Raw genomic sequence first — 21,945 nt, 5'->3', positions numbered from 1 at the left:
CTCTACTAAAAATACAAAAAATTAGCTGGGCATGATGGCGGGTACCTGTAGTCCCAGCTACTCGGGAGGCTGAGGCAGGAGAATGGTGTGAACCCGGGAGGCAGAGCTTGCAGTGAGCCAAGATCTCGTCACTGCACTCCAGCCTGGGCGACAGAGCGAGACTCCGACTCAAAAAAAAAAGACTACTAGAAACAGTTTTCCATGCAAGGTATATAAGAACAGTAAGAACAGTAGAATGCGTGTGTGTGTGTGTGTGTGTGTGTGTGTGTTTGTTTTGTAAAAGGTTAGAAAAGGTTTTTTTTTTTAAAATTTCTGAGTCATTTTGGCAAAATAAATAATTTATAGTGCTCTGGAATTTCAAAATCAAACTTCAGTTTCAAAATTGTCTTTCCTAATGCCTGATTTTTTGGATAGATCAGAGGCCCCTGAAAATATCCAGAAAGGAAGTAAACAGGATTATTTGACATGTTTAGGTACATGGGATTGTAAAAATGATGTTCAGTCTTCTTTAGGTTATATTTTTGTGAATAATACTAATATGTGTTACAAAATTGTATGGGATTTCTAAAATGTTAATGTCTAAGTATATGCTATCAATTATAAATATGATTATTATACTAAGTTATTATAAACCACAAAAAATTTTTTTCTTGTCCNGTGTGTGTGTGTGTTTGTTTTGTAAAAGGTTAGAAAAGGTTTTTTTTTTTAAAATTTCTGAGTCATTTTGGCAAAATAAATAATTTATAGTGCTCTGGAATTTCAAAATCAAACTTCAGTTTCAAAATTGTCTTTCCTAATGCCTGATTTTTTGGATAGATCAGAGGCCCCTGAAAATATCCAGAAAGGAAGTAAACAGGATTATTTGACATGTTTAGGTACATGGGATTGTAAAATGATGTTCAGTCTTCTTTAGGTTATATTTTGTGAATAATACTAATATGTGTTACAAAATTGTATGGGATTTCTAAAATGTTAATGTCTAAGTATATGCTATCAATTATAAATATGATTATTATACTAAGTTATTATAAACCACAAAAAATTTTTTTCTTGTCCGTGCTATGTACCTAATTTGGAAAAACAACTAGTATCCAAGATAATATAAGTCTAATGTTAATTAAGCATGGCCTCATGGAGAACCAGGATGGCCACCTTGTCCTTCCTGAATCCTTAAAGCTTTTATTATTAAGAGTTCTGCATCCCATGACTCAACATGGGAAAGATAAAATGATCTAAATTGAACACATTGATGTAGTGACTTACAAATTACTAACATAGTTTATAACCAATGTTTGATCCCATATTCCTGGGAAAACAATTAAAGCTTCAGGTTCAATTGGTCACCTGGTAGGCCACTTAAACATTTTACAAAGGGATTTCATTCAATTGTTATTTTCAATGCATGTGTCTGGTTGTATAAAAGCTTTCTCATGCAAGAGGGCTGATGTTGTAACAGTAGATTATTATGCTATAGTGTATTTTCTTTTTTTTTTTTTTTTTTTTGAGACAGGGTCTCGCTCTGTCACCCAGGCTGGAGTGCAGTGACGAGATCTTGGCTCACTGCAGGCTCCGCCTCCCGGGTTTACGCCATTCTCCTGCCTCAGCCTCCCGAGTAGCTGGGACTACAGGAGCCCACCACCTCGCCCGGCTAGCTTTTTGTATTTTTTAGTAGAGACGAGGTTTCACTGGGTTAGCCAGGATGGTCTTGATCTCCTGACCTCGTGATCCGCCCGTCTCAGCCTCCCAAAGTGCTGGGATTACAGGCTTGAGCCACCGCGCCAGGCCTATAGTGTATTTTCACCAGGTAAAAAAGCTTTTTATAGTTTAGATCTTCTGAGAACATCAGAGAAAGACTGTCCTTGCCATCCACACACAACAAAACTTCAGGACCTGGAACTTTGGGTTCATAATCTCAAAACTGTGAAGGATCCCTCCATACTCTTGGAACTATATACCCATTGGAACCCTTGGGGTAAGGCTAACCAGGGAGGTTTCTCCCCAGAAGAGGATGGCATCCTTGATGTGAACAGCTTTTCCCAAGTTTACAGATTAAGGCCTCCACTATCATGAAACTCTTATCTTTGAATATTTTCCCTTGCTTATGCCTCTATGAATAATAGAAGTGGAAAAGGGGTCTGTTTTGTGCACTTATGGGGTGTACTTTTATTCACGAAGGAGTTTGCAACCAGCCTTATACATGGAGAACCTTATACTTTGACGGATAAAGGACAAAGGCCCAATGTAGGTTTAAAAAAACTTTAATGGTACCTCATTATGGTCGCCTCATAATCAGTCAGAAACAAAACATTGGTTCATTTGTCTTAACCCACATCATGGGTTAAAGATAACATTGCCAGGAGGCCTTCACTCTTCTAGAAGGGCATCATTTATTAGGTCCTTTTTCCATGGTTTAAAGTAAAAGAAGTAAAAGAAGCAATGATTAGCAATATAATAATAATGGTTTAAAGTAAAAGAAGCAGTGATTAGCAATATATCCCTCATGATAGGCTCTACAGCGAATTCTACTGTAAAGGCTACAGTTACACAACAGACTTTAAATTTTCTTGTGAAAGTTATGATAGAATTGGCTGAACAAAGACGTATCTGTGCAGCTGCTGGCACATGTGGCCTACGGAGAAACACATCAAATGAAGATTATAGGAATTCAGTGCTAGCGGATTAACAAAGAAACTGCTTAGTTAAGTCATTCTTTGGTCTCTTTGATTTTAGGAGGTTTGGCTTGTGGGGACCTTGGGCAAGAAGCATACTCCAATTTCTTACTATTATCCTCCCAATAGTCATAGTAATAGTCTTCCTGTTGGGCTGTATTCTCTCAAAGGTTTTAAATGCTTGCATGCAGCCATCTCTAGAATGTCATATGGTCTCTCTCCAGCTGGAATAACAGGAGCTGAAAGAAATATGTGACCATGAAGACACCATAACCTATGAATGATGGGCTAAGTAAGACCAGAAACCCAAAATGAGGGTAACAGAGAGTGGCACTAAGGCCCTAAGTTTTGGTCACGTTCTCACTTAGGTGAGAACGTGACCAAGAAGGGGGAATTTTAAAATTTATTTATGTGTTTATTTATTTATTTATTTGTTTATTTATTTATTTTTGAGATGGAGTTTTGCTTTTGTTGCCCAGGCTGGGGTGCAATGGTACAATCTTAGTTCACTGCAACCTCCGCCTCCCAGGTTCAAGCAATTCTCCTGTTTCAGCCTTCTGAGTAGCTGGGATTACAGGCACCCGCCACTACGCCTGGCTAATTTTTGGTGTTTTTAGTAGAGGTGGGGTTTCACCATGTTGGCCAGGCTGGTCTCGAACTCCTGACCTCGAGTGATACACCAGCCTCAGCCTCACAAGGTGCTGGGATTACAGGTGTGGGCCACCATGCCTGGCCAGGAATTTGTTAAACAAAATTCTGGGAGGCCATTGTTTTGGACTAAGCTCATGCACTAGGCCCCAACAAACCAAACCAAAATGGTGTCGCTTTTGCTAAGACTTTAAGGAAACACATAGATTCTAGAACAGACCAGGTTTTATTTTTTTCTCCTGCAAATCTCTGTAACAAACATTCTTGACAATACAGTTATCGACCCCCTGAAGTTCCCATTAAATCTTTTAACCAAATTCATTTCCTCTCGCATAGAGACCATCAAGCTTCAGATAAACATGCAACAAAGGTTCCAGCCAGTTGCAGGTGAAGACACTACCCCGGCCATCAAGAAGCTACCCTGCCTCTGCTATACAGAGCAGGCTGAGAGTTCCTTGATCCCCAATAGGTAGGGACTACACCCCAAGCCAGCATGAAGCAGTTAAAGAAAAAAGAAGACCATTGGTCTCTCTGCCTCCCATAAAGATTTATGGAGATCACCTCTCAGGGAAGAGATGAGGCAGGAAAATAGGGTCTGGAGGCGGGGAACATAAGGCCGATTCACACTTCAGCTGTAACAGGAAATGTCCTCTCCATAGGGCGTAGGTCAAGTAAAAGACTTTGTAACTTTACTTCATCCTCTTCATTTGCATAGGGCACACCCCAGGTAACCAGTGGAATCCTCTAGAGGGTATTTAATATTCCCAAAAATCTATAATGGTGCCCTTGAGGCCCTATGCTTGGGCCCGCTCCCACACTGTGGAGTGTACTTTCATTTTCAATAAACCCCTTCATTCCTTCCTTGCTTTGTGCGTTTTGTCCAATTCTTTGTTCAAGACGCCAAGAACCTGGACATCCTCCACCGGTGACATTATCAGCCTCACTTTTCCTGCCCATCTGGACTCAGGAGGGTTGTGGTAGGTGGGGAGGGATGCTCTAAGTTCAGCATGGTTTTCTTCAGAGGCAGCAGGGAGTTGTGGGCCTGGAGCCCACTGCTGGAGCCCACTGCTGGACCCCAACACATTCCACCCCGTTTCTAACCAGCCCTTGTCAAGGTCCTGTAGCTTAAGTCATTGGCTTATGGCACCAAAGTGTATTTTTAAATTCTTACTGACCCAAAACCAGTTTTGAATAAACAGGCAGTTCTCAGGGTGGTTAGCAGACACCCGCTCCACCCAGCAGCTGCTTAGTAATCACAAGCTACCTCCCATAAAGGGGGATCAGCCCCTGTTGCTGCCCCTACAGGAAGTTCCTTCTAGAACCCCTGCAATGGGAAGCCTGGTACATGCAGGACTCCAGGCTGTCCTTGAAGCTGATAACACAGGAAGCCAGGAGACAGGCAGTGAGCCAGAGGGGCAGGTGTGGAAGGGAGGGGTTCTTATCAGATAGTGTGAGAAAGCCTCAGAGCCAACAAGTCCCCTGTGGTTCCCAGAGGGGCCTGTGCCCTCTCTCCGCATCCTCTGAGCCGCACCCTTCTCTCTGGGGCTTCCTTGTGAAGTTCCCTGTACCCACCCAGGGTTGCATGGGATGTTTGCTGCAACCAGACAACCACCTGCAGGGCCGGGTCTACTCACCTACTGACACAGTAGAACGCAATCAGTCTGAAGATGTCCTCAAACACAAGAGCTGAGCCTTCCAGGTACAAAACTGGGGAGAGAGAAGAAGGGCCCTGGGTAAGGTAAGAATTCTGCCAAGGAAAAGGGGGGAAGGAGGTGACAGGGACTGGTTGGGGGGGCATGTCTGCCACACTCATTCTGGGTCCCATGCTGGGCTGCATGCGGCTCCATACACATCAGCTGTCAACTGGACCTTAAGTGAGAAAGGGACTTCCTTGTCAATCCACTGAGATTTCAGAGGATTACCTATTTGTAATTAGTCCATTTTCACGCTGCTGATAAAGACATACCCGGGCCAGGTGCAGTGGCTCACGTGTGTAATCCCAGCACCGTGGGAGGCCGAGGTGGGCAAATCACAAGATCAGGAGTTCAAGACCAGCCTGGCCAACATGGTGAAACCTGTCTCTACTAAAAATACAAAAAATTAGCCACGTGTGTTGCCTATAATCCCAGCTACTTGGGAGGCTGAGGCAGGAGAATCATTTGAACCCGGGAGGCGGAGGCTGCAGAGAGCCAAGACTGTACCACAGCATTCCAGCCTGGACAACAGAGTGAGACTCTGTCTCAAATAGAAAAAAAAAAAAAAAAAAAAAAAAGACATACCGGAGACTGGATAATTTACTTAAAAAAAGAGGTTTAATGGACTCACAGTTCTACGTGGCTGGTGAGGCCTCATAATTATGGTGGAAGGCAAAAGGCACATCTTAATGGTAATTATGGTGGAAGGCAAAAGGCACATCTTAATGGTAATTATGGTGGAAGGCAAAAGGCACATCTTAATGGTGGCAGACAGAGAATGACAGCCAAGCAAAAGGGGTTTCCCCTTATAAAGCCATCACATCTCATGAGCCTTATTCACTACCAGGAGAATAGTATGGGGGAAACTGCCTCTGTGATTCAATTATCTCCCACCAGGTCCCTCCCACAACACGTGGGAATTATGGGAGCTATAATTCAAGATGAGATTTGGGTGAGGACACAGCCAAACCATATCACTATTAGGATAGCTGGTGTTAATATACATTCATCATTTTGGGCAAAAAAACACAGAAGGTTCTAGACTGTAAATGCAGAATTAAACACTTAATAGATCACAGTCATCCCAAGCAACAGTCTCAGAACTCGGCAACTGTGAGGTCCAGGAGAGGCCAGGAGGAAGGGCGTTGCCCAATTCTGCCTCAGCCTCCAAGAGGAACATGGGTCTGGGGCACTGAAGTGGGGCCACTGGCCTGTCACCCAGATCTCCAGGGTCTCTCAGAACCTAACCTGATTGGCTGCACAGCTCACCCAAGGGTGAGGGCTACCCTGATGTTTTACAGCTCTGACAAGGAAGAGGGATCAAAGCATTTGTTCAAAATCCATGCCAAGGTGGATGGGGCTCCTCGGAGGGGCAGGGTGCCAGGATGCCGCCGTCAGTGCCTGCAGCTGGGGCCAGACTGACCAGTGGAGAACACGGCACCATGCTCTGCCCTGCTTGGGAGAGCTAGGGCGAAGGAACCAGAGAGGCTCAGCAGGTTGTTGGAGGTCCCACTGTTCATCAGTGCCCTGCAGGCACCTGCCCCACAACTCCTGACTCATCCTCACACTCCCCACACCCACGGTCATGCTCCCTGCACGTGGGAGCCCCACATGAGTGCCCTCTGGCTCCAGAGGGGCCAAGAAACACGTGCATGTCCCACTGTGGTCCTGGTCTCCCGAGGTTCTAGTTTCCATGTGATGGAGAGGGAAGGCAGGACCCAGCTTCCAGGTCTGGCTCTGAGCCTGGAACGGACAATCAGGCCTCAAGTGTGCCCTTTCCCCGCTCAGTGCCTCTGTCCTTCCACCTGTAAAGGGAAAGGAGTTCTTCCCTAAAGCCACACGCACACAGGTGACATCAGTTTGTGGTCCCGTTTTCAAAGCCCAGGACAGCACTCCACAGCATTAGAGGTCTGTGAGATGCTTATAGTGATACACAAACCAACGTGTTGTGTTCAATTAACCTCATTTTTATATTTGCTTTCTTTCTGCATATCAAACACTGTTCTTAATGGTTCACATAATTAAAAAAATATGTATTTGTCTATGGCAAGGAGATCATGGTTTCCCACTGGGATAAAGACAACATTTTAAAAGAGAATTTAAGTAAAATATTAACTAGATGGTGGTAGAGGAGGCATTTGGAGGATGCCTACAAATGACTTAAGTCTGAGAGACCCTGGCTGGTGGTAGCTGGAATTCACAGGATGGCCCGGGCGGCCCAGTGCCACCTAGTGCCCGCATGTGGTGCACTGCCGACTCCTTCCACAAGGGGCAGCACAGGTGTGGCCAAGGGAGGCTGGGGCCAAAAGACGTCCAGCAGCAGGGAGGGGAGACAGAGGCTCCATATACGAGATAGGAACGGAAGGAAGGACCTTCCTCAGGAATGCCTGGAGTGGGTTAGTGGTAATGCACACAAAAAGCCCAGCCTACATACCAGGCATACTCAACAATCAGTAGCTTTCCTTCCCATAGAGGGAAGGCCTGATCTTTGCAGAACACAGATAAACTTTGAAGATAAAGTCAGTCACGCCCCTTCTGGGCCCCTGGCACTTTATGCAAAGCCCTGGACTCCCTTCCTGAAACAGCATCCCTACAAGGCTTTGGTACTTAGTCCACTAGATAATAGGTTAGCCGTTAGTGCAGGAACTAGGGCTTACTCGCTTTGGCCGCCAGGGCTCAACACGGTGCTATATGTAGAGGCCCAATTACTGTTTTACTGTTAAAACCCCAGATTTGTAAAATCATAAGCAATGCTTAAGACTCATGCTTGTTTCTTTGCAATGAAACCTCTCCCCTGGCCCCAGCCCCCGCCCCTTCTGCCACCTTTCCATTCCTGACTATGCAAACAGCATCCCTTCACACCAAGGCCACACACGGGGAGGTCCTGCATGCTGGGGCAGGGTTTGGTCCATCTTTGAGTCTCCCTTAGTGTCCAGCACAGTGCATGGGAGATTGATGAATGTTTGCTGAAAGTCTGCCTGGGAAAGATACCCCAGGGGGTAAAGGCCACAGGGGCATCATGGACAGGGTCTTGGACCACTTACCATGTGACTGATGGCCCTTTCCTCTAGGGCCCCAAAGGAACACCTCAGACATGAGGAAGTCCCAACAAACAGCCTCGCACCTTTCTAGAACACAGGCGAGTGCAAATTGGCACAAGACAAACAATCCTTTGTTCTGATGGGTGGTGGGTTTAGCTTCTAGACTGTCCCCTGTCCTGTACCGCACTGGCCAGGTGTCTTGCCTGTGGGTTCCCAGGCCATGCCACCTGCACATGAGCATGTTCCAAGGTTGTTGCTTCTCCTCTCTGTGCCTCAATTTCTTCACCTATAAAACAGGTGATATGGTTTGGATCTGTGTCCCCACCCAAATCTCATGTGCAATTGTGATCCCCAGTGTTGGAGGTGGGACCTGGTGGGAGGTGATGGGATCATGAGGGTAGGTCCTTCATGAATGGTTTAGCACCACCCGCTTAGTGCTGTTCTCTGATAGAGTTCTCATGAAATTTGCTTGTTTAAGAGTGTGTGGCACTTGCCCCGCACCTTGCTCTACTCCCACCATGTGAGACACCTTGTTCCCCCTTTGCCTTCCATCATGATTGTAAGTTTCCTGAGGCCTCCTCAGAAGCTGAGCAGATGCCAGCATCATGCTTCCTGTACAGCCTGCAGAACTATAGCCAGTTAAACTTATTTTCTTATAAATTACTCAATCTCTTTCTTTATAGCAATGCAAGAACAGATGAACACAACAGGGGTAGTAAAGTACCCACCTGTTGAGGACTGACTTGTGTTCCTGCAAAAGATATGTGAATGTGATACATGTGAATGCATGTGAATCTCTAATACATGCGAATGTGACCTTATTTGGAAATAGGGTCTTTGTAGATGTAACCAAGCTCACCTCATACTGCATTAGAGTGGGCCCTAAATCCAATGGCTGGTGTCCTTATAAGGCCACATGGGCTGGGTGTGACGGCTCACGCATGTAATCTAAGCACTTTGGGAGGCCGAGGCAGGTGGATCACCTAAGGTCAGGAGTTTGAGACCAGGCTGGCCAGCACTGTAAAACCTGTCTCTACTAGAAATAAAAAAATTAGCCAGGAGTGGTAGTGGGCGCCTCGGGAGGCTGAGGCATGAGAATCGCTTGAACCTGGGAGGCAGAGGTGAGATTGTGCCACTGCACTCCAGCCTGGAGGATAGAGCAAGACTCTGTCTCCAAAAAAAAAAAAAGGCCATGTGAGGACGTGGGACACAGAACCAGAGAGGGGAATGCCATGGGAAGCTGGAGATGGAGATTGCAGTGATGCAAGGAATGCCAGCCAAGGAATGCCAGAGATTGGCAGCAACCACCGGAATCCAGGAGGGAGGCATGGAGTCTCCAGAAGGAACCAAGCCTGTCCACACCTTGATTTCCGATTTCTGGCCTCCAGAACTGTGAGAGAATGAGTTTATGTTGTTCTAAGGCTCCCAGTTTGTGTAATTTGCAGTGGCAGCCATAAGAAGTGACTACACCACCTCATAAACATCACTGTGAGCATGAAATAAATTATGCCACGGAAGTGGCTTGGAACAGTGCCCATGTGTTCAGTCAATGGGGATATTACTGAACTGTCATTTTACACATGCAAGGCAATGTGGTGTGAGGCAGGGGTGCAGGGAAAGGGTTTTGCAGACCCACTGGGTCTCATTTCCTATTGCTCCTCAACAGTAATCCTGTCTGTTGGCTGGGCTTTTTCTTCCCTCTCTCCTCTTTCTACAGTCCTCACTCCCAACTCCTTGCCTCTGCTCATGCTGTTTGTCCTGCACAGAGAATCCCTGCACCTCCAGAGTCCAGTTCTAGATCCACCTTCTACCCTAAAGCCTTCGTTTCCCAGGGATTCCACCCTCTCCCACTGGAAAGCCACACACAGGATGTGCTGCCCAAAATGCCCATCAGGGAAATGCCACCTGTGTGTTTTACTGTAAGAGGCAGGGGCTCTTGGACTATAGCCGGGGCAGGAACAGGTCTCACTTTTCCCTGTCCCCTGCACTGAGCCCAACGCCATGCCTGCCACACAGTGAGGACCCGTAAAGAACAGCCGGGCAAAGGGGGCCTTCAGGTGTTAAGATCCAGAGCAGGCCAAATAAACAGAGACAGAAAGGATACTAGCGGTTGCTTAGGGCTGGGGTTAGGGGGAGATAGGGGGATGCTAGCTAAAGGGTATGGGTTTCACTCTTTCTTTCTTTTTTATAATGATAAACTATAAATAACACACAATTTAGCATTTTAATCATTTTTAAGTGTACAGTTCAGTGGCATTGAGTATATTCACGCTGTTACGCAACACAAGGTTTCTTTTTTGAGGTGATGAAACGTTCTTAATTGACTGTGATGATGGTTGCACAACTCTGTGATACACTAAAAGCCATTGAATTGTATGCCTTAAATTGCTGAATTGTATGATATTTAATACTTAAAATTTTTTTTTCTGCACCAGCGCCTTGATCTTGGAAGATACTGAATACATTAAATAAACACATCTGAATAAAGCTGTTATCTAGTAAAAAGATACTGATACATTAAATAAACATCTGAATAAACCTGTTATTAAAACCAGAAACACACACACACACACACAGACTGAATTTCACTTCTTGCATTCTGTTTTCCTGCGAGTTTTTATAATACGACTTCTGTAAGCGGAGACATAGTCAAGATTTTTCTCTAAAACCCATGGTTTCCAGTGTCCTCTCAGCTTATGCTGCTTTCAGTAGCAGCTCAAAACCCTACTAATACAGGTGACAAGCCCCCATGCCACCTACTGCCCAGGAGACCATGTCACCCATGAACTTGCCAAGACAGTTCTGACAGAGCCTCAGGCCATCCAGCACCTGCTTCTGCCCTGGGCAGGGAGCCCGCCAGCCTGCTCCTCCCAACAAAATTGCCAGCTCCAGCAGTTCCCAAGACTTGTCACACTGAGTACATTCTCCCATATCCCTCAGCAAAAGCCTCAGGGGAAACATACCAGACCCTGTCCAAACCGTCTCAAGAGGTGAGGTGTGAGAACAGGCACCAGACAGAACCCAATGTGCTCCAAGGCGACAGCAAGTGACAACAATCAGACTCTGCCCTGGCTCAGAAGAAGGGAAACCTTTCACTGGTGACTCACCCTCAAGGCTGGGTCAGGGGCAGGTAGAGATGCTGGGTACATGCATGCCAGCCCAGCCCCTGGCACTCACAATCTCAACATCAAAACAGAACATCCATGAAGAACTGAAAGCGATTAGGTGTTTTTGTTTTTAAAGAGGTTCAGTTTTTCAGGAATGGAAAACTATATGTCACATGTTGTTACTTATAAGTGGGAGCTAAGCTATGAGGATGCAAAGGCATAAGAGTGATAGAATGGACTTTGGGGAGCGGGGTGGGAAAGCTGCGTGTGGGGTGAGGGATAAAAGAATACAAGTTGAGTATAGTGTACACTGCTTAGGTGATAGGTGCACCAAAATCTCAGAAATCATCACTAAAGAGCTTATGTAACCAAAACCCACTTGTACCCCCAAATTAAAATACATTTTTGAAATGCAAGTTTTTTGTATAATTTAATAAACAACTTTAAAAATGCTAAGAAAGAGAGACTGGGCACAGTGGCTCATGCCTGTAATCCCAGCACTTTAGGAGGCTGAGGCAAGTGGATCACTTGCGGTCAGGAGTTCGAGACCAGCTTGGCCAATGTGATGAAACACTGTCTCTGCTAAAAATACAAAAATTAGCTGGGCGTTGTGGCGGGTGCCTGTAATCCCAGCTACTTGAGATGCTGAGGCAGGAGGATCATTTGAATTCAGGAGACAGAGGTTGTAGTGAGCCAAGATCGTACCACTGCACTCTAGCTTGGACAACAGAGTGAGACACTGTCTCAAAAAAAAAAAAAAAAAAAAAATTGCTAAAAAAGAGGGAGAGAAATTCAGTTATATCATTCAGTAATGCAAATGAACTGTCAGGAGCAGAGACTGCGTGTGCATCTTGTTTTGCACAGAACCCTCAGCATATACCACGGTGGTTGGTACATTGCCAGTTCTCAAATATGTATTTAATTGCATTAATAAAACAAATAACCGTATTCATAAAATGGTTTATTTTGGAATGCTTATAGACTCACAAGAAGTTGCAAATAAATGAATAGGGAAGTCCTGTGTACCCTTCACCCAGTTCTCCCCAGTGGTAACATCGGTAATAATTAGAGCACAATGTCAAAACCTGGAAACTGACCTCGACACAATCCCCAGACACTATTCAGATGTCAGCAGTTTTATATGCACTCATTTGTGTGTGTGTGTTTGTACAGTATTAGGCAATTTTATTACATAGTAGCTTCGCGCAGTCACCACAATCAAGATATTTAGTTCATTCAACACCATAGAGTTCCCTTGTGCTATTCCTTCATAGCCACATCTAGCCCCTCCCCATCACTAGCCCTGACAACTAATCTGTCCCCATCTCAATGACCATATTATTTCATGAATGTCATATAAGTTGAATCACAAAGTATATATCTTTTGGAGACTGGCTTTTTTCAGTGTAACTTCCTTGTGGTTCATCCAAGTTGTTCCGTGAATCAATAGTTCATTGCCTTTTATTGCTGAGTAATATTCTGTAGCATGGATATACCATGGATTTGTTTAGCCATTCATCCACTGAAGGACATTTGGATGGTTTCCAGCTTTTAGTTACGATGCACGAAACTGCTGTAAACATTGACGTACAAGTTTCTGTGTGAAAAATGTGTTTTCATTTCTCTGGGATATATGCCCAAGAGTGAAATTGCTGGGTCATGTGGTAAGGTCATCTGTAATTCCCTATCATTTTTTGGAGAAGGGGTCTCACTCTGTTGCCAAGGTTGGAGTGCAGTGGTGCCATCATGGCTCACTGCAACCTCAACCTCCCATATTCAAGTGTTCCTCAGCCTCCTGAGTACCTGGGACCACAGGCATGCACCACCACACCCAGCTAATTTTTAAATTTTTTGTAGAGATGAGGAACTCCTAGCCTTAAGCAATCCTCCTACCTTGTTCTCCCAAAATGTTGAAATTACCGGCATGAGCTACCATATCCAACCTCTAGTTTTCAAAGGAACTGCCAAACTCCTTTCCAGAGAGGCCGCACCATTTGACATTCCCACCAAGAATGCAGGGGTGATTCAGTTTCTTCCCATCCTCACCAGCCTTTAGTGTTATTCCTACTTTTTATTTTAACCATTCCAATAGGTGAAGAGTGATATCTCATTGTGGTTTTAATTTGCATTTCTCAAATAATTAATGATGTTGAACATCCTTTCGTGTGATTGTTTGCCATCTGTGTATCCTGTTTGGTGAAATGTCTGTTCATGTGTTTTGCCCATTTTCTAATTGAATATTTTTCTTTATGGCTGAATAATATTCTACTGTGTGGATATATCACATTGTATTTTTCCACTCATCAGTTGATGGACATTTGGGTAGTTTCCACATTTTGGCTACTACAAGTAATGCTGCTGTGAACATTTGTGTACAAGTTTTTGTGTGGATATGTTTTTACTTCTCTTGGGTATATTCCTAGAAGTGGAATTGCTCAGTCATATGGCAATTCTGTATGTTTAAGAAACTGTCATACTGTTTTCCAAAGTGACAGCACCATTTTATATTCCCACCAGCAAGGTACGAGGATTCTAATTTCTCCACGCCCTTGTCAACACTTGTTATTGTCCATCTTTTTTTATGATAGTCACCCTAGTGGGTGTGAAGTGTATCTCATGGTGGTTTTTTTATTTGCATGTCTGATGATTAGTGCTGTTGAGAGTCTGTTCATGTGTTTCTTGGTTATTTCCATATATTCTTGGCAAAAATGTCTACTCAGATCCTTTGCCCATTTTTGATTGGGTTACTTGTCTTTATTTATTTACTTATTTTTTGAGACAGGGTCTTGCTCTGTTACCCAGACTAGAATGCAGTGGTGCGATCATGGCTAACTGTAGCCTGAACATCCTGGGTTCAAGCAATCCTCCCAGCTAAGCTTCCCAAGTAGCTGGGACTACAGGCCCACACAACCATGCCCAGCTAATTTTTGTTGTTGTTGTTGGAGATATGGGGTGTCAATATGTTGCTCAGGCTGGTCTTGAACTCCTGGGCTCAAGCAATCCTTCCACTTTGTCTTCCCAAAGTGTTGGGATTAGAGGTGTGAGCCACTACATCCGGCAGAGAGTTCTTTATATATTCTAGATGCACATTTTTTTGTCAGATACGTGATTTGCAAATGTTTTCTCCCATTCTGTAGTTTGTCTTTTTGTCCTCCATTTTTTTTTTTTTTTTTTTTTTGAGACTGGCTCTGGGGTTCCCTCTGCTGCCCAGGCTGGTCCTGAACTCTAGGGCTCAAGGGATCCTCTCACTGCAGCCTCCCAAGTAGCTGATATTACAGGTGCATGCCACTGCATCATGTCTTTTCATCCTCTTAACAGGGTCTTTCCAAACATTGCTGTCCAAGCTTGTAGAGAAAATAGTAGGCACACAAGGGGTGTTATATAAATGATTCAGTAGGGCCATTCCCAATCTGCTTTAATTAATGGTCAATTCTTCTCTCTATTGATATCAATAATGAATTGCGGGCCTTTAACCAGTTATTATTCTTATCTAGACAAAGTCTTCTCTGTAATTTTATTGACACTATTATTTCTCTTTGTAGATGCTTTCCTCACAGACAGTGCAAAGGTAAATTTCAGATACGCCCAGTTTTAATTACTACAAGTTCCCAGCGATTGAGGCTAATGTATTCAACAAATGAAAACTTGTTCTTCATCACACTGACTCTAGGGAAAGAATGCCTATTGACACATGCCTTCATTACAGTCTCATTTATCTTTGCTAACAAATGAAGCATGAGCGTTTGTTAATCCAAGCCGGATCCTTGCTTTGAGAAGGAACAGATCATGATATGAAAGCATGGAACGAGGATGTACCTTGCCAAGGATCATTGTTTTTGAAGTATATACATACTTGTGAAACACAACCCCAATCTTTCATTTTAGCAGACAGCTTTGTTAACCTTAGAGATCCTACTTCTAACACATTTTGATTGACAATAGGAGTTGTCAATAAATTTTCCAGTTCTGACCCCCATTTGGTCAGAGTTTCTCTTTGGCTAGGATATTTTTCATTATGTATTTACTCATCAACAAGGACTTATTGTGCTCATAATATGCAGCAATAAAGAGTAAATGGGGCAGGGAGTGGTGGCTCACTCCTGTAATCCTAGCACTTTGGGAGGCTGAGGTGGGCGGATCCCTTGAACTCAGGTGTTCAAGACCAGCCTGGGCAACATGGTGAAATGCCATCTCTACCAAAAATACAAAAATTAGCCAGCCATGGTGGCTCACATCTGCAGTCCCAGCTACTGGGTGGCTAAGGCAGGAGGATCATTTGAGCCTAGGAGGTGGAGGCTGCAAAGAGGTCCAGCCTGGGCCACAGATGGAGTCTCCCTCCATCTCAAAAAAAAAAAAAAAAAGGAAAATGGATAAGGAAATTGAGAGGAAGCCTCACAGTTAGAAGGGTAACAGGGAACCTGCCAGTGGTATGGGCCCTAGGACCTATCTGTAATTCTTTCTTGGTGGGGAGGGGTGGGTAGAGATTCAAAAACAATCAGCTCATTCTCTTTCGATGATTGAACATTTGGTTGGGTAGGGAGAGAGAGATGTTGATTGTTTTTATCTAAGGAAAATCTTTCATGCAGCAAGGCCTCAATGTGCATGCTTATGGAATGAGCACTGGATGGATTCAATGGATAGATTAGGATTGCCCCAGGAGGAAATTGTCACCCGGGGACGCAAGGAACGCTTGGACACCACTCCTGTAGGAGAGGGGAGTTTCTGACCTTTTGGAGGGCTCAATACTTGGAGGAAAAAATGCCCTCACACCTGGCTAGGAGAGGACCTTTGGGTGGACCCTGGAAGTGGCTTTAACCCCAGGTCCTTATGTGACACTACTGAGCCAATCTACTCTGAATCCTCCTATTACCCAGATGGGTTAGAGAATTCAATCCTAATGGATTCTGATCCTCTTTCCTAAAAGGGGCACTAGATCACTGTGCTGGGTGCCTGACAGGAAAGGCCACGGGCACAGACCCTGAGGATAAAAAGTCAAAGTGACAAGGGACTGGGGAGTGGTTCCCAGCTGGGAAGCAGGAGGGAGGGGCACCTGCAGGGCCCTATGGGCTGGGGGCGGGGAAGTGAGGCTCTTCAGGGCCATGCCCACCCTTCCATGGACCCCCACCCACCTTGGCCAGCCTGTGGTCCATCATGCAGGCCCCTGCAAGGGGCAGGCTCCTTCCCCATTTTGAAGGACACCATTGCATTTTGGCCAGGGTCCATGGCTGACCAGCAACACCACAGTTGCCATGGGAACCACCACTTGGTCAGTTTGTGGCTGAGGGGAGAAAGGAATGTTTGCTACCATCACAGGGCTTACTATCCAAAGGCACAATTTTCTGAAACAGACGGAAATCACTTTGTGTTCCCAGGGGTAGAAGTGCGGAAGACAGCAATTTCTTTGGAGCCCTGGGGACCCGCTGGTTCCAGGCCCAGCCCTGGCACCCACTGGCTTTGAGGTGATGCTGGAGAACCACCCTTTCCTGCCTGAGGGAAGGGTGCTGCTAGACCAGAACTGCCAGCACTGCTGGTACCAGCAGAGGGTAGAAGCTGCCAAAAGTGAGAAAGAGCAAACAATCCCATGCCAGCCTGAGTGGCTCCTCTGTTCTCTGAGATTTGCTACCATGTAAGGACAGCAACATGGCATGGGCAAGCTCTTGTTTTTGCTCCAGGCAGAGCCCAAACCTGGACAGCACTGACCAGGCGCAGGTCCCTGGGTCCACCAACCACATACCATGAGACTCTGAGACTTGTTTTCTCTAAGTGCCAGGTGAGGAGAAGAGTAACTGAACCCCTCACACACCCTTTGGGTCATTGTGCAAAGGCTGAAGGCCTACCTGACAGTGGCTCTGAGTGCAAGACAGCAGCCGCTCCACAAAAGACAGCACAGAGATCTCCAAGACCTGGGCGGGAGTGCTGAAGGGTGGGGAGGGCAAAGGATGAGTTAGGGTTCAGGGAGCTGGAAGAGGATGCCTATTGGGAAAATGTGCTGAAAAAAGCATCCTTTCTCTTTTGCTGGCTGTTACCGATGATCTGGGGTGGCACCTTTGCCTCTGGAGCTGGCCCTGGAGCTTGTATGTTTCCAGCCTGCCTGAGCCTCCCTCTGTAAGGCTCCAACACCTGTCCAGTCCGCAGCTCTCAGTGTAAGATCATCCCTCCTTAGCCCTGGTCTCCACCCACCAGGGCCCTGGGCCAAGTGCGCTGCAGGCTTGCAGTGCAGAGTAGGGCATAGTGAGTTTGCCTGAGTTGGCCTTTGGCTGGAGGCCATCGGGAAAGGGATGGGGAGCACCCAGCAGCCATGGTCAAGCGAGGCTGCTTCCAAATGCCCCAGGTTATAGCCCTGGACAGGGAACCATTGAAAGCCAGAATGGAAGGGTTCTAAGAGGTAGCTCTGCACCCTCCCCATGGCACAGATGGGGAAACTGAGGTCCAGAGGTGGCACATCATCAGCTTGAGAGGGGATTGGCCCGACTATTTTCCAGAGTTGGATTCTAGAGCTCTCTGGAATCCAGATTCTGATTCAGTGGCAACTGTCATTGTTTGCTTCCTTCTTCCAAATTCCCAGCACTGGGCTTTGCACAGATTTGAGCCTCCTGAGGAGTCATGGAGGGTTACCGTTTTCAGTTTTCATAATAATAATGTCATCTTCCATTTAATAAGTGCTCACTGTGCCAGGCTCTGTACTTCTAATCATCATGACAACTCCATTATCTACCTTTAATAGGTGAGGAAACTGAGGCTCAGGAAGGCTAAGTGACTGGCTAAGGCTGTGGGCAAGTTGTGACCATGGCCCACCAGCCAGTATAGCAGGTGCCTTTTGTGGAGAGAGGAGGCACAGGCTAGACGGAAGGTGTCCCGGTGCCTCCTACAGGAATGCAATCCGTGTGTCGCTGCCTCGCTATCAGCAGCGATGGCTTTCCTGTGGGCCACCATCTCCCCTGTCATCAGGCAGTCCCCAGGTGATCCCTTGGTGAGGCCTTCTTGGGCAGAACTTCTGGCCCCTCCCACCGGCCCGAGCACTAGGCACACAGCCAACTTTACAGCTGATTACAGCACATCATGATTTATTTACAGGCCCAGCTCTGGCCCAGGATGAAGCTTCCAGAGACAGCAGAGCCCAGACTTCATTTCTTTTCACCATCCTGGGTCCAGGACCTCGCCTGGACCATCTCACATGCTTCACGGGGCTCGTCGTTGCTGCAAGCAGCATGTCACGCTGAGGCAACTCCCGACTACATTGTTCATGCTGTAATAAAAGATTCTTTTTTTGGAAGCTGCTCTTCTGTATTGAGCAAGTGCGTAGATGAGACTTTTTAAAAGTCTGAGAAAAGGAATACAGTGCAAGCGTGCAAACTGTCACAATGCAGCCAGGACTTCGACTGGGAGCTATTTATAGGTTCAGATGCCAAAACAGAAGGGGAGACGTTGGACAGATTTGCAAATTGCCAAGTGTCAGGAAAGCCTAAATAAAGAGAAACCAGGCCTGGGGAGATTACTGGGAGAAGGTGAGGTGGAAGGAGTGGTGGGAGATGCTGGGTAAAGGCGCCACCCTGGAAAGAGGTGCATGTCGGGGAAAGCAATCCCACCTGCTCCCTGCTCACACTGCAGGGCCACGGAGATGTCTTTGACTGGACCCATTGAGAAAAAAACACTTTGTTCTCTCCGGGAACAGAGGGGATGGGGGGAAGGGAGGTGGGTAACACCTTGATAGTGACAACAGCCCTGAGTGCCACAGAAGGACCCCCCAAGAATGTCCAGAAAATACCAGCTTCAACATCAGAATCGTACAAAGTTCACCATCTCCCCCCAAGTTTGAGAACTTTGATCTGAGGTCTTGGAGAAAGTGACCGCCACTGTGAGACCCAGAGAAGCTCGGTAGCTCACCGAAGATCACAGAGCTAGGAAGCGACGAGGCTAGGACATGGCCTTGGGTGGGTCTGACTCTGCAGTCTGAGCCCTCACCCACCACATGGGGCTAGTGTGGCTCTAGACCCAAGAGAGAGAGAATGCGAGCCATGTGTGCAATATAAATTTTCTCATAGCCACATTAGAAATAGTAAACAGAAACAGGTAAAATTAATCCCAATACTATATTTTATTTAACCCAATAGATCCAAAATATTGTCATTTTAAGACACCATAAATATATTAAAAATTACTAATAGGACATTTCCCATTTTTTTCATACTAAGTGCTCAAAGTCCAGGGTGTATATTACACTCACAGCTCATCTCAATATACTCGAGCCACGTCTCAGAAGCTCACTAGCCACACGTGGCTCCTGGCTACCATACTGGGTGGCACAGCCCTAGAGACGTGGTTCTCAACCAGGAGCAAACTGATCCCCCAGGGGGACATTTGGTGATATGTAAAGATACTTTTGACTGTTACTACTCGGAGGGTGATGCTACTGGCATCTAGTGGACAGAGGCCAGGGATGCCACTAACATTCTCCAATGCCCAAGACAGTCCACGCAACACAGAATGACCCAGCTCTAAATGCCAACAGTGCTGTGTTTCACGCACCCTGCTCTCGAGAGAGAACCAGTTTGTGCTCCTTGAGTGAACCGGCTGGAGCCCAGGAGTGCCATGGACCCCAGCACCTAGCGTGCTGCCTGGCGCATAGTGGGTACCCGAAATCAGTGCTTGGAACTGAATTCAATGGAAGACAGCAAGGCCCATGACTCTGTCTCAGAGGAATCATACTCCATCCTCTTCACCAGCAGTGCAGAGACACCAAGAGCCAGGAAATGCGTTGTGAAATCAAGAACAAGGGATCAGTCTCAGTGCAACTGATAGTTCACTTGCTTCAAGATGCTACTGAACCAAGATTGTAACTATCCAACCTGCTGGGGTCAGGGTGCAGCTTTCTTCCCACTCCCCTTAGGCATCCTGGGGCAGCCCCAGCCCTTGGGACAGGGAGGCCTGTAGCTCTGGGGAGCAGAGTCAAGGAGGGTGCGTGTTAGGGCACTCGATTGTGCCCTAACTGCATCCCACAACTGCATCCCCTTCTAACTGTGAGGCTTCCTCTCAATTTCCTTATTCATTTTCCTTTTTATCATGTCCCCACACCGCACCCTTCAGCTCAGCCCATTGCTAAGAAAACTGACCCTGATCTGCATCTTCCTCACCTTTGTCTATTTCCTTACTGGTTCTGAGCGCAGGTGGTGAAGCAAGGGGTGTTATTTAGAGCACTGCCCCATCCCTAAGTCCACCACAGGCATAGAACTGGGGACTCTGAATCACTATAAATGCCCCAGGTCAGGGATGGCGACGTCACTGTGGCTGCAAAGAGAATTTTCTCAGTTGGCATGGGGACATTCCTTGTGACTGCCCGGGGTCAGGGCTCAATGCTCCCAGTCAATTATATCCACAGAGTTATAGATTTCTGTAACTGGTCATCTAACTCAAATCCCATTTTAGTGACAAGATGGGAATTGTATAGCCCTGTAGGAACAGAGTAGACTTGTCTCTAAGAACAGAGGTGGAAACAGGTCTCTTCAGTCCAAAGGTCAAGAACACAATGGAAGGATGTGGTGTGGTTTAGCATCTCACCCCTCTAGCCGCCCTTGTGCTGGTGATGCTCAAATCTCTACCTTGCACTCTACCTTCCTTCCAGAGACCCAGACCCAGGGGTCCATTTGATCTTCCTTGTCAAGTATTTGCTGAGCACCCACTCCATCAAAGGCACTAGGGGGGTGCTCTCTTTCTCCCAGGCACCAACGCTCACTGCGTCCCTTGCTGTTACCCTCTAACTGCTCTTCCCTAGGCCCAGGGTGATGCTGTCCCACAGTCCCTGACACCAGGTGCCCCTAAGGCACCACCAGCTCCTCTTTCTTCATCATGCCATTTCTGCCAACCAGGCCCAAGAGTCCTCCTCCTAAATACTCTGGGGTGTGTCCCCTCCCCTCCATGCCTGCCATAACTGCCTGGTCTAACCCCACCATGCTGTCACCAGACTGCTGCCATGGATCTTCCTCTGGTCTTCATCCCCAGCAGCGCCCCCTGCACTCCAGCCTTCACACCCCCAAGGGCGGGGGGCTTCTGTTTAGCAGGCATATCAGATCGTGACCCCACACTTAATGTCCTTTGCTGGTGTTCCCCAGAGCCATTTAGAAAGAGGCTAAGCTTCAAGGCCTGGACGCACATTGCCCTGCGAGTGGCTCCAGCTGATGCTCCTGTTCTCGGCTTTCCCTCCCTTCCACACCGGCCACACTGGACTCTCCCTGGAGGCACCCCACCATTCTGCCACTCTGTGCCCTTGCGTGGGCTATCTTGCCACCTCGTGTGCTCTTCCAAACAGGCCATTTCTATTCATCCTTCAGGACACAACTCAAATGTCCTCACCCCTCAGAGTTGTTCCCCTGGGGTCTCACTCACCAGTCAGTGTTGTGGGGCAGTGCGGGTCCTTCCTCTGACAGAAGTAAAATCCTAACATCATTTTAATATAATCATCCCTGTATCCCTAGGGCCTAGTGTCCTTAAACTGAATAAATGAATGTCTTCTATAATTCTCTATTTCTGCCATAACTGCTATTTCTGTAGCATGAGTGATTCTTGCATCCCAAAGTAAACAGAAGTCTCCTTGCAAGCAGAAACATGTTTTCAACTCAAGAGCAGTACAATACAGTGTTAACAACTCATGTTGGGAACCAGGTTTCTGGGGTTTAAATCATGTCCTCACCACTTACTAATAAATGTGTGATCTTAACTAAGCCCCTTCAACTCTCTGTGCCTCCATTTCTTCATTTGTAAAAGGAGGGTGATCATGGTTCCAGTTATCTAT

The 21,945-nt window shown here is 46.4% G+C and overlaps 1 protein-coding gene across 2 annotated transcripts in view; it reads right to left on the bottom strand.

Moving 5' to 3' along the window:
* RIN3 (Ras and Rab interactor 3) overlaps positions 1 to 21,945 on the bottom strand; it is a 185,185-nt gene that overhangs the window by 73,512 nt on the left and 89,728 nt on the right. For both annotated transcript variants that reach the window (XM_017857929.1, XM_017857930.1), the window contains exon 4: positions 4,952 to 5,024. In XM_017857929.1, the coding sequence (XP_017713418.1) occupies positions 4,952 to 5,024 (73 nt within the window). The remainder of the gene's footprint in view (positions 1 to 4,951; positions 5,025 to 21,945) is intronic.

The sequence above is a fragment of the Rhinopithecus bieti genome, unplaced genomic scaffold, assembly GCF_001698545.2.
Source record: "Rhinopithecus bieti isolate Rb0 unplaced genomic scaffold, ASM169854v2 scaffold_41913, whole genome shotgun sequence".
Taxonomy (NCBI): Eukaryota; Metazoa; Chordata; class Mammalia; order Primates; family Cercopithecidae; genus Rhinopithecus; species Rhinopithecus bieti.
This window is presented reverse-complemented; position numbering and strand designations above follow the sequence as displayed.